Source organism: Saccopteryx bilineata, chromosome 1 (genome assembly GCF_036850765.1).
Source record: "Saccopteryx bilineata isolate mSacBil1 chromosome 1, mSacBil1_pri_phased_curated, whole genome shotgun sequence".
Classification (NCBI taxonomy): Eukaryota; Metazoa; Chordata; class Mammalia; order Chiroptera; family Emballonuridae; genus Saccopteryx; species Saccopteryx bilineata.
This window is the reverse complement of record NC_089490.1, coordinates 276609031-276622477: the sequence shown is the minus strand read 5'-3', so window position 1 is coordinate 276622477 and position 13447 is coordinate 276609031. Positions and strand designations below refer to the sequence as shown.

General features: G+C 39.2%; 1 protein-coding gene across 2 annotated transcripts in view; it reads right to left on the bottom strand.

The window, feature by feature from the left end:
* Positions 1 to 13447, bottom strand: part of ADCY2 (adenylate cyclase 2) — a 420264-nt gene that overhangs the window by 93751 nt on the left and 313066 nt on the right. For both annotated transcript variants that reach the window (XM_066243472.1, XM_066243482.1), the window contains exons 8-12: positions 11908 to 12066; positions 10965 to 11097; positions 9252 to 9428; positions 5392 to 5435; positions 271 to 351 (exon numbers count right to left, since the gene is read on the bottom strand). In XM_066243472.1, coding sequence (XP_066099569.1) covers positions 271 to 351; positions 5392 to 5435; positions 9252 to 9428; positions 10965 to 11097; positions 11908 to 12066 — 594 coding nt within the window. The remainder of the gene's footprint in view (positions 1 to 270; positions 352 to 5391; positions 5436 to 9251; positions 9429 to 10964; positions 11098 to 11907; positions 12067 to 13447) is intronic.

Here is a 13447-nt window from a genome sequence, read left to right as displayed (position 1 = left end):
TCCTCACATTCTCTGGTTCTGCATGGGAATAAATGCATTCGGAATGGATGTTACATCATACAATTTAAAGATTTTCACATATGGAATTCTTATTGATCTTTAATATTACCTCCTGAACACATTTTGCTATGATTTTTCTATGTTTACAGTCTCATACTGTTTATTAGCAATTTACTTGGAAAGTACTTATTAGGCAAGAAATAGCATCTTTTCAAACTGTAAGGTTCAGAATAAGAGATGAATAATAATTTAAGATTAAGAAGTACTTACTTTTGTGCATTAATTCCATCAATTGCTTGAATCATCCTTTCATTCAATTCTTCTTCAAATCTTTTCTTTTGAGATTTGGTTCTACATGAAAAAGGAAATATAATGGGGAAGAATCATATCACTAAACTAAATATTAAGCCCATTTTTCTATGATGCCAAAACAAAATAAACAAGTTTATGAATAGCCTTTTCTTTATTAACAGGAGTCATTCTGTGGATTGAGAGAACTCACTAGAGTTTTTGGTGCAGTAAAATATGGCCTTACCATTCACTTAGAGCAAGTTTTTTCTAGTTAATCAAAAGCAATCCTGAAGGATATGTACTTGGTGTTTGAGATAAAAGAACTTTTTGTCCTGAGAGACACATTAGCCCTTGACTGGTTGCCTTTATAAACTTTATTTTATGACAGAACACTGGCTTTGGAAATTCCACTGCAAAAATTTGGTTTGGTTGACAAAATAGTTATTCCTAGTTCATGTTTTCATTGGTCTATTTTCAAGAATTTGAAGAACTACCGTCTTTTTTTAGGCATATCAAAGCTTAATTGTAAGTATTTAAATATTCCTCAGTGTTTGAAAGCACTATTCACAGAAAACCCCACTTATGTTTGCAGACCACTCACTTGGTCTTAGAAGCAAATAATCTTCCAGCCATAATATGATTTGCAAATAAATTATACCAAAATAATGAGTTCCACAAGGTTAATATGACAATTAGCATGAGAATAGTGTAAAGGAGAAAGCCAAACTAACAACTATTTTTAAAAGTTAAACACCTGCAAAGAGTAAAAGCTAAGGCTGGTCCTCTCCAAACTGGCCTGAACCAGCCTCTGTGCCTGTGTCTAGGGGTCACAGGTCACCTAGTCCAATGTGCAGTGAGCACTTGGCTTCTCTGTGTTCTGGTTGGTTAAATTCCTGACTGAATAGACCTTCTATTCTGGAATAAAAAATCACATTTTTTGAGTTCAGAACTGCCTCTATATCTGTAGAGAAGAAGAGTATTACATATGCAATGTCACAGTTATCTGTGATTAATCTCATAAAATCATCATTAACGATATGATGGCCATTGCAATTCCATCAGCACCTGTGGATTTGTGCCTCTAAATCCTGTCTTCTTTGAACAGGCCAATGGCAATCTTGTTTCAAAAACAGAATGATATTAAGTGATCCAGATCCAGAGCCAAATGAATTAAGAGGTGATAACATGCCAAATTCCATGGTGTATAAAGAAGGCAAATTATTTTTTATTCTTTTTAAAAAAACAAACAACAATAACAAAAACAGAAACTTTAACAATCATCTAGTTGGACTTATTCTCATTTATAGGTGAGGAGTAAGCTTCATTTTAGACCCTTCATTTTGTTTTTAATCATCTCTAGACTAGACTTAAGTTTCTTGACTTCAATATGGTAGCTTTCTTTTCTTCAAAGTCTCTCCAGGTCTAAGAAGGAACAGTTGTACATAACTTGAGTTCACAGAAAAACAAAGTCCTTCAATGTTATGCTTGGGGCTAACAACAGCATTGCCCTTGTGAATCTTTTTTGGGGATCAGCTTGGACAGTGCCTGCACAGCAGTCAATGCAATAAACATGGCACATGAATTAGCCAATAAACACATAAGATTTTGCATCTTTGTATTCATTAATTATTCAGACAATAATTACTAACCAATAGACAGTTTTCTTGTCTCTGCAATTTTGTGACTTCTGCAATAGGAATGATAGCTACCCTTGGGTCTGATTATCTACACAAAAGTTCTTAGCTTGCCAACCAAGGTCTTTTTCCACAGACTTTCAGCATTTCTGACCTTTCCATCCTTGTTCTGTCTCTGGGCTGCATCACTGGCCTTCTCATGGCTCACTGGCCTCAACCCCTCTTTCTTTCCAATTTTTCTCTATTGTTTTGCCCAAACTCCTTCCCTAACCCATCCTACCCTCACACCTGGCTTTTATATCTAAGGAGACATGAGAGGGTTGTGCGTTAGCTCAGATGATGCTTGAATAGCCCGTGATGTGGAATCATGGCCAGGCTGGTAGTTCAGATAGGTTTTATGACATAGGCCATGTGACAAAACCAGGATGTATGAGCGAAGACCAAGTGAGGAAGATTTGAAAGTCAAGTCCTCTCCATGAGGCCTTGGGGCCACCATAAATCACCCATCACTGAGGAAAGTGGAAAAGATTGGAGGAGGCTCTGAGGAAGGCAGGCAGGACAGCAGAGCAGTTAGGGATGCAGGCTTTTGCACCACAGAATCAGGACTCAATTCCTGGCCTCTGAATGACTGGACATTTTCCTCACCCCTTGCACCTCAGTCTCTTTCCTTCTAAAAGGATAATGGCCACAGTGTACACCTTGAAGGAGTATGAAGGATAAAATCAGATTTTCCATATGCCTCATGCAGATACAAATGATAACTTATGAGACAGCACTCGTCTAAGCAGACACTGCCCACATAATATTGGTGCTCTACTAGACATTTCCTGCTGACATTTCAGAAAACAGACTCTTTTATATATATACTAGAAAGCCTGGCAGTCATACAAAATGACCGCTGTTCTAGATATTATAAATTGTAATTAAAATGATTTGTGCAAAGGTGTCTGCTAATTCAAACTGAATTACCCAGGGCAAGCGGCAAGGATGTCCCTTTGCTTAGTGCCCCATGGGGTTTCCCCCTTCTACTTGCTTAATTGCTTAAAGTAGAGTGCAATGAAGGAAACCACTGGCGGTACATTTCTTAAGAGCCACCGCTAGCTCAATAAATAAAGAAAATCCTTTCTTGCCATGGTCAAATCAATTAGTTTCTAACTTGAAGTTTAAGGACTGACAGTGTTCACATTTAATATTCATGTCACCAGAGGAATGCTCAAAAATAAAAGTTTCTCCATTTGAAACTGTTTTAATCCTTTTTGTGTTTCGGTCAGCATTACTCTGTCATTTTTTTGCATTTCTCTCCTGCCTTTGTTCAAGGGACTCATTTTGTCGAGACAGGCTTTTTTGTCTTGCATCTGAGGCAAGCCTTGTTTCTCTATGCTCATCAGTCTCATTTTGCTGAGAAAGACGCATTTGCTCTGTGAGTGAAGCAAGCCTTGTCTTTATCTGCTCAGTGGTTTCTTTTTGTCGAGAAAGCTGTTTTTGTGCAGCTTTAGCTCCTTTTCTCTCCTCTTCAGTGCTGTATTTTCTAGGAGGCATTCTTAAAAGAAATTACATTAAGACGTAGTTTTTATGTAAAACAGATGATTGCCGATGCAAACAAATGTTCACCTTCCCCCTGACATGCTCAATTGCGTTCAGCCTTAAATTGTTTCAAAAGCAGATGATTGCCAATGCAAACAAATGTTCACCTTCCCCCTGACCCGCTCAATTTGCGTTCAGCTGTGGCAACTTCACCCCATTGGCTAGTACAGCTACGCAAGCAACCAATAAGCTATCAGCAACAAACAGACACTTAAGCAGCATATAATAAAGATATACCCTCAAGGCCCTGGCCGGTTTGCTCAGCGGTAGAGCGTCGGCCTAGCGTGCGGAGGACCCGGGTTCGATTCCCGGCCAGGGCACATAGGAGAAGCGCCCATTTGCTTCTCCACCCCTCCGCCGCGCCTTCCTCTCTGTCTCTCTCTTCCCCTCCCGCAGCCAAGGCTCCATTAGAGCAAAGATGGCCCGGGCACTGGGGATGGCTCTGTGGCCTCTGCCCCAGGCGCTGGAGTGGCTCTGGTCACAACATGGCGACACCCAGGAGGGTCGCAACATGGCGACGCCCAGGATGGGCAGAGCATCGCCCCCTGGTGGACAGAGCGTCGCCCCTGGTGGGCGTGCCGGGTGGATCCCGGTCGGGCGCATGCGGGAGTCTGTCTGACTGTCTCTCCCTGTTTCCAGCTTCAGAAAAATGCAAAAAAAAAAAAATATATATATATATATATATACCCTCAAAACTCAAAAACATTGGTATATAAAGACACATGCAGCCCCATGTTCTTTGCAGCATTGTTCACAGTGGCCAAGACATGGAAATAACCAAAAAGCCCTTCAATAGATGACAGAAAACAGACTCTTGAAGCTCAATTTCAGGGAGGGGCAGACAGATAACAGAAGAGATATCAAGAATAAAGTGAAAGGATCTTCAGACAATTTGTGTATACAGTTACTCGCAGACATACTAGCTTCTAATTGGCCGGAAGAGTCACACCTTCTAAAGGTATGTTAAGGGGTCCATATGTTCTTAAAATTAACTGGAGTTCTCTTCAATATAGTTTTTTACTTCAAACATAGTGCCTCAAAAACCCAAGAACCCAATTATCCTTATAACAGAAGGCTGTAAGTGTTGTATCTCACTGTTAAAATGGCAAATTTCACACAAGATGTAAATTAGAGCTCATTACCACAGTCATCCAGGGGGATTCTGTAGTGATGTGCATCCTTTGCCCTGTTTTGCAGGTAACGATCTACCTTAATTATGTGTACTGTTTACTTGGATACGATGTATTTTCTACAAGGATAAACTCACCTCTCTGTCTGGAAGGAAAGGCTGACTTGAGTTTTGAGCCTTCCATTAATTATCCTAATTACTTTATAAGAAATACTTAATTCCTAAGCCAATACTAAAGTTCAGCTCTGACCCCAAAAGCTAGAAAAACATGGAAAGAAAAGGCATTATTGCCTGTGATTCTATTGTGGGTGGCGACAGGGGCCTGGCGACATTATGGGAGGTTTTATTCTTTTTTGAGAGGCTAGGCAGCCCTTCACACTATAGAAAGGCTGGATTTATCTTGATTTTATTTCTAAGATTTGACACACAAAAAATTTAATTTTAAGGAACATACTCATTTTTTAACAATTCAATTTTTTACTACATATTAATATGAAGAAGAGTCATTTCAGGAAAACAATTTCAGGTTCTACAGTGATTACCAGGTGGTGTTTTTCTCTCTCTCTCTTAATTCTAATAACATAGCACTAACAATCCTATTCTTAGAAGCTTGAGAGCATTTTAATAGGGCTTTTCACAAGTTGCTGCTCTTTTAGAAGTAGACTTCAAAATTACTTATAATTGATGATAATTACTTTCAGAAATAAATAAAAATAAACCTTTAAAAATTAGAAACTGGAATGTATACCATACCTTAATGTGCGATTTTGAAAATTATGCTGACCCATTGGTACATCCTATTAAAAAAAGAAAAGGTTATTAGCTGCCAAAAACATTTTTTAAAAATAGTTTTGAAATGAAAATTATGTAAAACATATTTTTTTTTATCACGGAAAGTATCATTTAGGTAACATAATTACTTATGTGCAGAAAAACAGCTTACATAATTATAAATATAAAACAAGATTAAAAACTCAGTTTATATTTAGGATGTTGATTTCATCTATAAACTCTGGAAGTTGGAAGTATCAGAATGGTTGTCTGGATTTTTAAAATTTACATCCTGATATCTGAAGATACGATTTCAAACTCTGCCCTACAGAGAATTATTAGAGTTACTGTAGACAGCTTCCAATCATGTGAAAATGTAGTTAACATCAGACAAATATTTTAAAAGTGCTTTAAACCACAAACAGAACCACAAGATCTATAGTCAATCCTTACACCATTAAACTGGGTTGTTAAGAAATGGTACCATTGGTGAATAATGTGTATTAGGGGAAGACTTTGTAATGTATATATGACTGTCTAACCACTATGCTGTATACCTGAAACTGATACAGAACATATTGAATGTAAACCGTAATTGAAAAATAAAGATTTCTCCTCAGGCATGATCTGAAGTAAAGAAAAAAGAAAGAAAGAAAGAAAGAAAGAAAGAAAGAAAGAAAGAAAGAAAGAAAGAAAGAAAGAAAGAAAGAAAGAAAGAAAGAAAGAAAAAAAGTGAAATCATGAATCATTGATCAAAAAGAAGAAATAAACACATGAATACATGAGTGCTGGTAGTTCCTGAAAACACAAGAGAGGAAGACACCAGTTAGGGTTTATTTGTGGGGCACTTACTGCCAAGTGTTCAATAGGAGACTTAAAAAAAACACAAGATTCACTTTTATACAGTTATAGTGAAAATTAAAATAAAAGTTGGAACAAAATGGTTCTAAGGAAACTTTGCTGCTTTATGTCCAAGGTTAGGTTAAGAAATGTACTAAAGAAATACATTTATCTAGGTATAGGTAAAGTTTTTGAAAAAAATAACTGAACTCCAAGTTTTATTGCATAAAGGAAAATAACTCATTATTTAGCAGTTCTATCAATGTTGAATCGAGAGTCAATGGAGCTCTGCGTAAGGACTGAATAAAGGAGTAACTTCTAGCAATGACCACTGTTCAACCTTGGAATGTATCAATAATGTAGATATTAATAAGAATGTCAGTGGGATCTTTGGGAAAGTGAGTGAGGGGCACAGCTAAGTAACAGTCATATGGACTTCCTGTGTTAAACCAAGCCTCGGAATTTTCTTAAGATGTCTTGCTGCAAAGGATCTCCCCAGGTTCTGTATCTGTGATTGGTGAGATCAACCAGGTAAGGAAACTGAGGTTGTTCCAGAGGTCCTCTGACTTCATAAACAGCTTTCTGAAGCTCAAAACACTTCCTTTGAAGGAGGCATCTTTACTAACATAACTGATTTAAGTCAGGATAAAATCTTTCTGGGGATACCATGCTGAGATAATAAGGGAGATAGGCACTGTTAACTCCTCTGACAATAAGGACTGATGAGAAATAACCACAACAACATCAATAACACACCTGGAAAGTAACTTTTTCACAGGTACACAAAAGAAACAGCACAAAAAGTCATGTTCTAATAGTTACACATGATTTTAGTTACACATGATTCTAGTTACACATGATTTTTATTTCTTCAAAACCAACCAAACAACCAACCAACCAACCTACCCACCTATCTACCTACCAATCAACCAAACAACTGCTGGTGATCAAAAAATCTCAATGAGAAATATGGTTATTAGCCATTAGCATTAATAATAAATATAGCACTGAGGCAAATTATTCAAACTATTATTATCTTTCATAAGAGTGATAAAAGCATTGACTTTCATTGACAACTAAATACTAGCCATCCTAGGATGCTTTTCTTCTGACAGTTCTAAATGCTAAAAGGTCCCAGATGCCCCAGGCCCTCCTTCTTTGATCTTTTCTCTTCTTGATAATTTTATCCAGCTTTATGGTTTCAAATATCATCTAAAACCTGACCCCTCTCACACTCATATCTCCAGTGTGGGCCTCTTTCCTGAATTCTAGACTTACACATCCAGCTGCCAACTTCTTAGCTGCACTTAGATGTCTAAAAGGCATATTGATTTGAAGATGTCCATTAGCAAAGTCTTGATTTTTCCATCTTAAATTGTCTGATTTCCCCCTAGTATTTGTCATCCCAGCTAAAGGCATCATCATTCTTCCTGCTGTGCCACTAAAATAAGTGCAAATTCATCCTTGACCCTCATTTTCACACCTATCCACTCCATCAGGAGTCTTACTAGCCTATATTAAAATTAGACCCTGAATTTGCTTCTCATTGTTTCCACAACTAAAATCTTAGCATAAGTGGGTACCATTCTCACTTGGACCCTTGAAATCTTGCTCTGTTATTGCAAAGCACAATATACCATGATGCCCTTCCCTTGCGGAAGATCCTCTGGTGACACTTAGAGTAAATTAAACACAATTACCTTAGTGCAGCTCAGCCTGCTGACTTTCGTTTGCTTACTGTTGATGGCACTACAGCCACACCAGCGTCATCTCTGACCCCCAAAGACACCACATTCATTTCTGTGTTAGAACCACTGCATTTGGTTTTCTCCCACCTTCTTTCCCAATTCCCTCCTCTCTTTCTTGGAGACTTCCCCACCTCTCCTAACCAGAGTAATCACACCATTCACTCCCATAAACACGACTCCATTTTCTCTTCATCCTGGCCTTCAGCAGCACCTAAAATAATCAAGGTTCTTTGTTCCATACTTAGGTTCTCTTTCTTCCCAATAGAATGCAAACTCCTGTAGGGCTTGTCCTGGTGGTCTCCCTTGTTGATAGTCTGATGGATTATGGTCTTCTGTCAAGCCATATTTATTTTTTAGTTGAAAAAAGAACAAGGGAAGTTAAAAGGAGAAATAAAAAGAGGTCAAACAAGAATGCCAGCCCCATCTGTTGGGCTTGGGTGTGTCACTGTGACATGCTGGGAGGTGTGGGGCACAGGAAGAGTGGACATGCTCACTTTTACCTGTGACAACTTGGTACGTTTCTTATCAGCAGACACTGACAATTATGTAACAGTCCGTTTTCTTTTTTTACCTTAACTCCATCACTGATACAGTTCATTTTACTCAGAGATTGTTTTAAAATCTAACAATCACATTGAGATTATTCTAAGCATTTAATTATATGTATTTTCTTCTCCTCCTTTCGGGTCTTTCTATTTTCTACCTGCAGCCACTTTATTGAAAATGTCCCTGTTGTAAGGAGCTCTGGGACTTGACTCTGGTGGAAGCTAGAGTGATATAAACAAGGAACTACAACAGTGGGCTGTACATTGCTGTTGACACAGCCTGAACATCGGGCAGTGAAGAGACAGTCTTCATGATGCTACTCAAACTCAGGGACATCCTGCCTTCACTAGTTCTTTCATTCCAATGCTCAGGCTTTCCATTTAATCATATAAACACAAAACACAAAGAACAAACCTGGACTTAAAAATAAACTTCAATTGTATTCAGTTGCTACTGTCAGCTGTAAATAACACAGCCTTAGGTTATAAAGTTATTATGCAAAATCACTCCAGGTTAACACCCCTAACAATGCGGAATTGTCACTCATCCACACCATGACAGCTGTCTGTAAGGGGCCTCTCCGAGAGGTCAGAAACGGTAAACTCGCTTTATGACAGACAAAAGTTATTTTGGCCGGTGATGCCTTTTGGTTTGGGGAATAAGACTTCCTTTAGTGCCAAGATGCTTTAGAACAGGGGAGGAACATACTGTGGTGCTGATCTTGCCGTTCTCCGTGGTCATGCTGTCTCTGTGGTGCAGGTGTGCAAAGGGCTTGGCTGCCCCCCAAGACTCCAGGTACCGAGTCATGCGCACGGAAGCTCTCATCTTGGCTCCATCGAGGGTGTGGCGAGGTCTGAACAGGTGTTGAGGACTCCGTCGTTCTCCCTTGGGGTGAAGAACAGAGCATTATACCTGGAGTGCCAAAGGTCCATACCTTCTCCTTCCTGCTCGGCCCCTTCAAGAAGTTTTCCTTGACTAAGTGTATTCCTTTAACATCAACCTCTTCACCTCCATGGCTTCTGCCCCCTCTCTGCAGTGCTACTGGTGTGCAGTGTTATAAGCTGTTTGGGCTGATATTTTTCTGGACAAATAAAGTTACCTGTAATTTATACACAGAAAAAACATAGCCACTTAAATGAGCATTTTTATAAAGTAACACTTTTTTTAAAATACATTTTTATTTATTCATTTTAGAAAGGAGAGAGAAAGAGAAGGGGAGAGGAGCAGGAAGCATCAACTCCCATATGTGCCTTGATCAGGCAAGCCCAGTGTTTCGAACTGGCGACCTCAGCATTTCCAGATCGATGCTTTATCCACTGCACCACCACAGGTCAGGCTATAAAGTAAATTCTTAAACAGATGTGCTGGGATGTTTCAACTTTTTCTTGATGGATGAGTCTTCCTAAAGTGATGGGAATAGAGATTGGAGCTGTTTTCTAATGTAAAATAGCCTGGCCTATCCATGCTTTGGTGTTCTTTGCCTGAACACAATGTTTTTTGTACTCATTTTTAAAAATCTTTTCCCCATAGCACCCCCCCCCATCACCCCACAGCTTTTCCTGCTTGTCACACATCTGCCTGTGGATCAACTGTCAAGAGAACTAAAGTTTGCCTCCAAAGGTAAACCTGGGGTTTGAGGGAGGCTGCCAGTAGTAGACATCCACACACTTGACCCTGTTGATTTTGTGGTGCTGGTTTTGACAGTTTTGGGGTGTTTCTTGCTCATATTTGCACCATTTAATGGCTGTGTGATTTAGGATATGTTACATAACCCCTCAGAGTTTTGGATTCTTAATCTTTAAATAGGAACAATGCTCGCTTGGCCGGAATTTGAGAAAGGCTAAAACAGATGAGAGCTCTAAGACCCTCATTCTGGCTCTCATGTGGTGTAAAGAGAGGAAGAACCTGGTCCCAGCCTTTGCGGTGGGTTGCTTGCTCTTCCAGGTAACAGAGGATTCATTACATGGATGTTAAACATGTCTGTACACACGTTCTCACACAAATGTTCATGTGATAGTTCTTAATCTCTTAGAAATTACTTCTTTTCCTTTTCCTTATATGCTTATTCTATTTCATCTCCTTAGGTTTTTATCATCTGATGGCCCAAGCAAAATATTTCTCCTTAATTTCCCATCTGCCAGGCTGGGCCCAGAAGCATCATGAACTGACATAGACATAGACTAACATATACAACCTTGTCATAGGGAGCAAGTATTTCAATCACTTCTTTAATAAATAAATTTAAATTCATTATTTAAAACACGTTCCATAATTAAAGTGCCATATGCATTTGAAGTAAATTTTGGAGACAAAGACCTATATTGATTCTCAACTAAAAAGGATGATTTAGGCAGTAATTTGCCCCTCTGTTTTTTAATCACAACAGTCACAGGCTAATTATAGGCTCTTTACAATACCGACCTTGGGGTTGATTACAAAGTAGGTTTTCACCAGGTGCTGCTTTAAATATGGATCCCTGATGTCACCGTCTCCTTCCTCCACTTTATAAGCGCCATTCAAGTGCTCCAGGGTGACAGAGGAAATGTGAACCCGTCTGAAATTCCATTTTAAAACCACAATCAAGATATATAAGCATATCTATGAAGGAAGATTTGCTGTTTATTTGTGATTGCAGAAATAATTCCCCCCCCCCCCAAAAAAAAAGAATAGGCTGTATGTTCCTGGTAAAATGGACTGTGATTAAGGTTGACAATCCATTAACCAGAGCTTTAGAAAGATGCTTCTAGAGATCAGAGCCACTCCTATTTGGAGCATGTCTGCACTCAGAGAAATCTGCTTCATGGGTGTAGGAAATAACAGCAAATGAAGCTTGATCATAAAGAATTTTTGTGTATGAGGATATTTTTTGAAACGCATGATAGCGCATTTTAGAAAGTGTACTGATCTGTATAAAAGGATGAGTTTTCTTTCTCAACATTTAGTCTCAAAGTTCTCCAAATTATAGCATTTACATTGAAATTCTCTCGTCTGAAATATGCTCTAACCCGAGGTGGGTGCCACAGTTTTCTCATTTTATTAGTACCGGTTTCAGAAGTCACCAACAGCAGAGAAATGCTATGTGTTCACTGCAGTATAAAACATCTTCAACTTATGTCTCTATTCATAAATTTGCGAATAAGTAAAAACCTGTAATTAGGATCTGAAATCCTTAGTCTTTGACCATTGATTACAGGGGTGGTGGAATTAGGACTTGACAGGTCATGCTTATCTGATTAATGTAAGAGACTGTAGGGCATGAATAACAGAAATCCTCCAACACTGAGCAGTAAGTTATTAACCTGCTGACCTCTCATTTCTAACCATGCAGCCAACTTAAAGAGAGAACTCCAGTGGCCAGCCTTACCCTGGGACCCCTCCAGCTTCCATGTGATTGGCCAAGGTAACATCATGTGACCATACATCATACTGCCACTTCTGTAGACCAATCACACCACAGAGGACGTTCCCGGAGTGCACTCCCACGCGCATGTTGATATCAACTCCAGTAGCATCCCTCACTTTCCTGAAGAAAAGAAAACTTACATCACCATCCCGGAACAGCCTCTCCTTTCTTTAACTCTTGGCCAACTTTCAGGGTATTTTATTATTCAGAATTCCTCAGACTGTTGGAAATATTATCATGAATTCTCCTGTAGCAGACAATTACTGCCCTAAGCCAAGAAAAAGATATTTCTTCCTGGTTATTCCCAGACTAGACCTAAGCTCCAATGCTCTGGCTGGAAAAGCCACATCAGGCCAGACCACGGCAATTAGGCAGAATTTTGGCTATAGCCCTACTTTCTTTTTATTTTTTTATTTTTAATGATTTTTAGAGAAAGAGACAGGAACATTGATCTCTCCCTGTATGTGCCCTGACCAGGGATCGAACTAGAAACCTTTGAGCTACAGAGCAGTGCTCTAACCAACCAAGCTGTCTGGCCAGGGCCATATAGCCTTACTTTTACAATAGAGGTATATCAAACACCTGTAATGTGCTGCTACCCACTCTGAATTTTCATACCAGAATCAGGGCTCATTGCCTTGTACTGTCAAAAGGGGTCTCAGATGCCATTTCAATTCTAGTGCTTAACCTAATGGACGTCCCAGTGTAGACAAAGTACAGCTTATTTATGAGCTTAATAATGATGCTAGCCTGAACAGCAAGTTGAAAAATAAATGAGATTAAAGCTGTTCAACTGTGTGCATTCTTTAACAAAAAAGAAAAAAAATACATCTTAAAAAAGATGTAATGATGCATAAGGTGTCATTAAAAATAATTAAAATAATTTTACTGTCTTAATTTTTATTTATTTTTTAATTGGGTGACATTGGTTAATAAAATTATATAGGGTTTCAGATACACAATTCTATAATACATCACCTGTATATTGCATTCTATGTTCACCAGCCCTAGTCAGGTCCCCTTTCATCACCCCTTTACCCTCTTCTCCCTCTCCTATCCCCCTTCCCTCTGGCAAGCATTATACTTTTGTCTGTGTCTATGAGGGTGTTTTTTGTTTTTGTTGTTTCTTAATCCCTTCACCTTTGGACTAGTCCCTCATCCCCCTCCTCTCTAACAGCTGTTAAAACTACCTTAGGACTGCCTGACCAGGTGGTGGCACAGTGAATAGAGCATCGGATTGAGACACTGAGGACCTAGGTTCGAAACCCCCAGGTTGCTGGTGTGAGCATGGGCTCACCAGCTTGAGTGCAGGGTTTCCGGCTTGAGTGTGGGATCATAGACATGACCCCATGGTTGCTGGCTTGAGCAAGGGGTCACTCACTCTGCTGAAGCCCACCCATCAAGGCACATATGAGAAAGTAATCCATGAACAACTAAGATGCCGTGATGAAAAATTGATGCTTCTCATCTCTCTTCCTTCTAGCCTGTCTGTCCCTGTCAG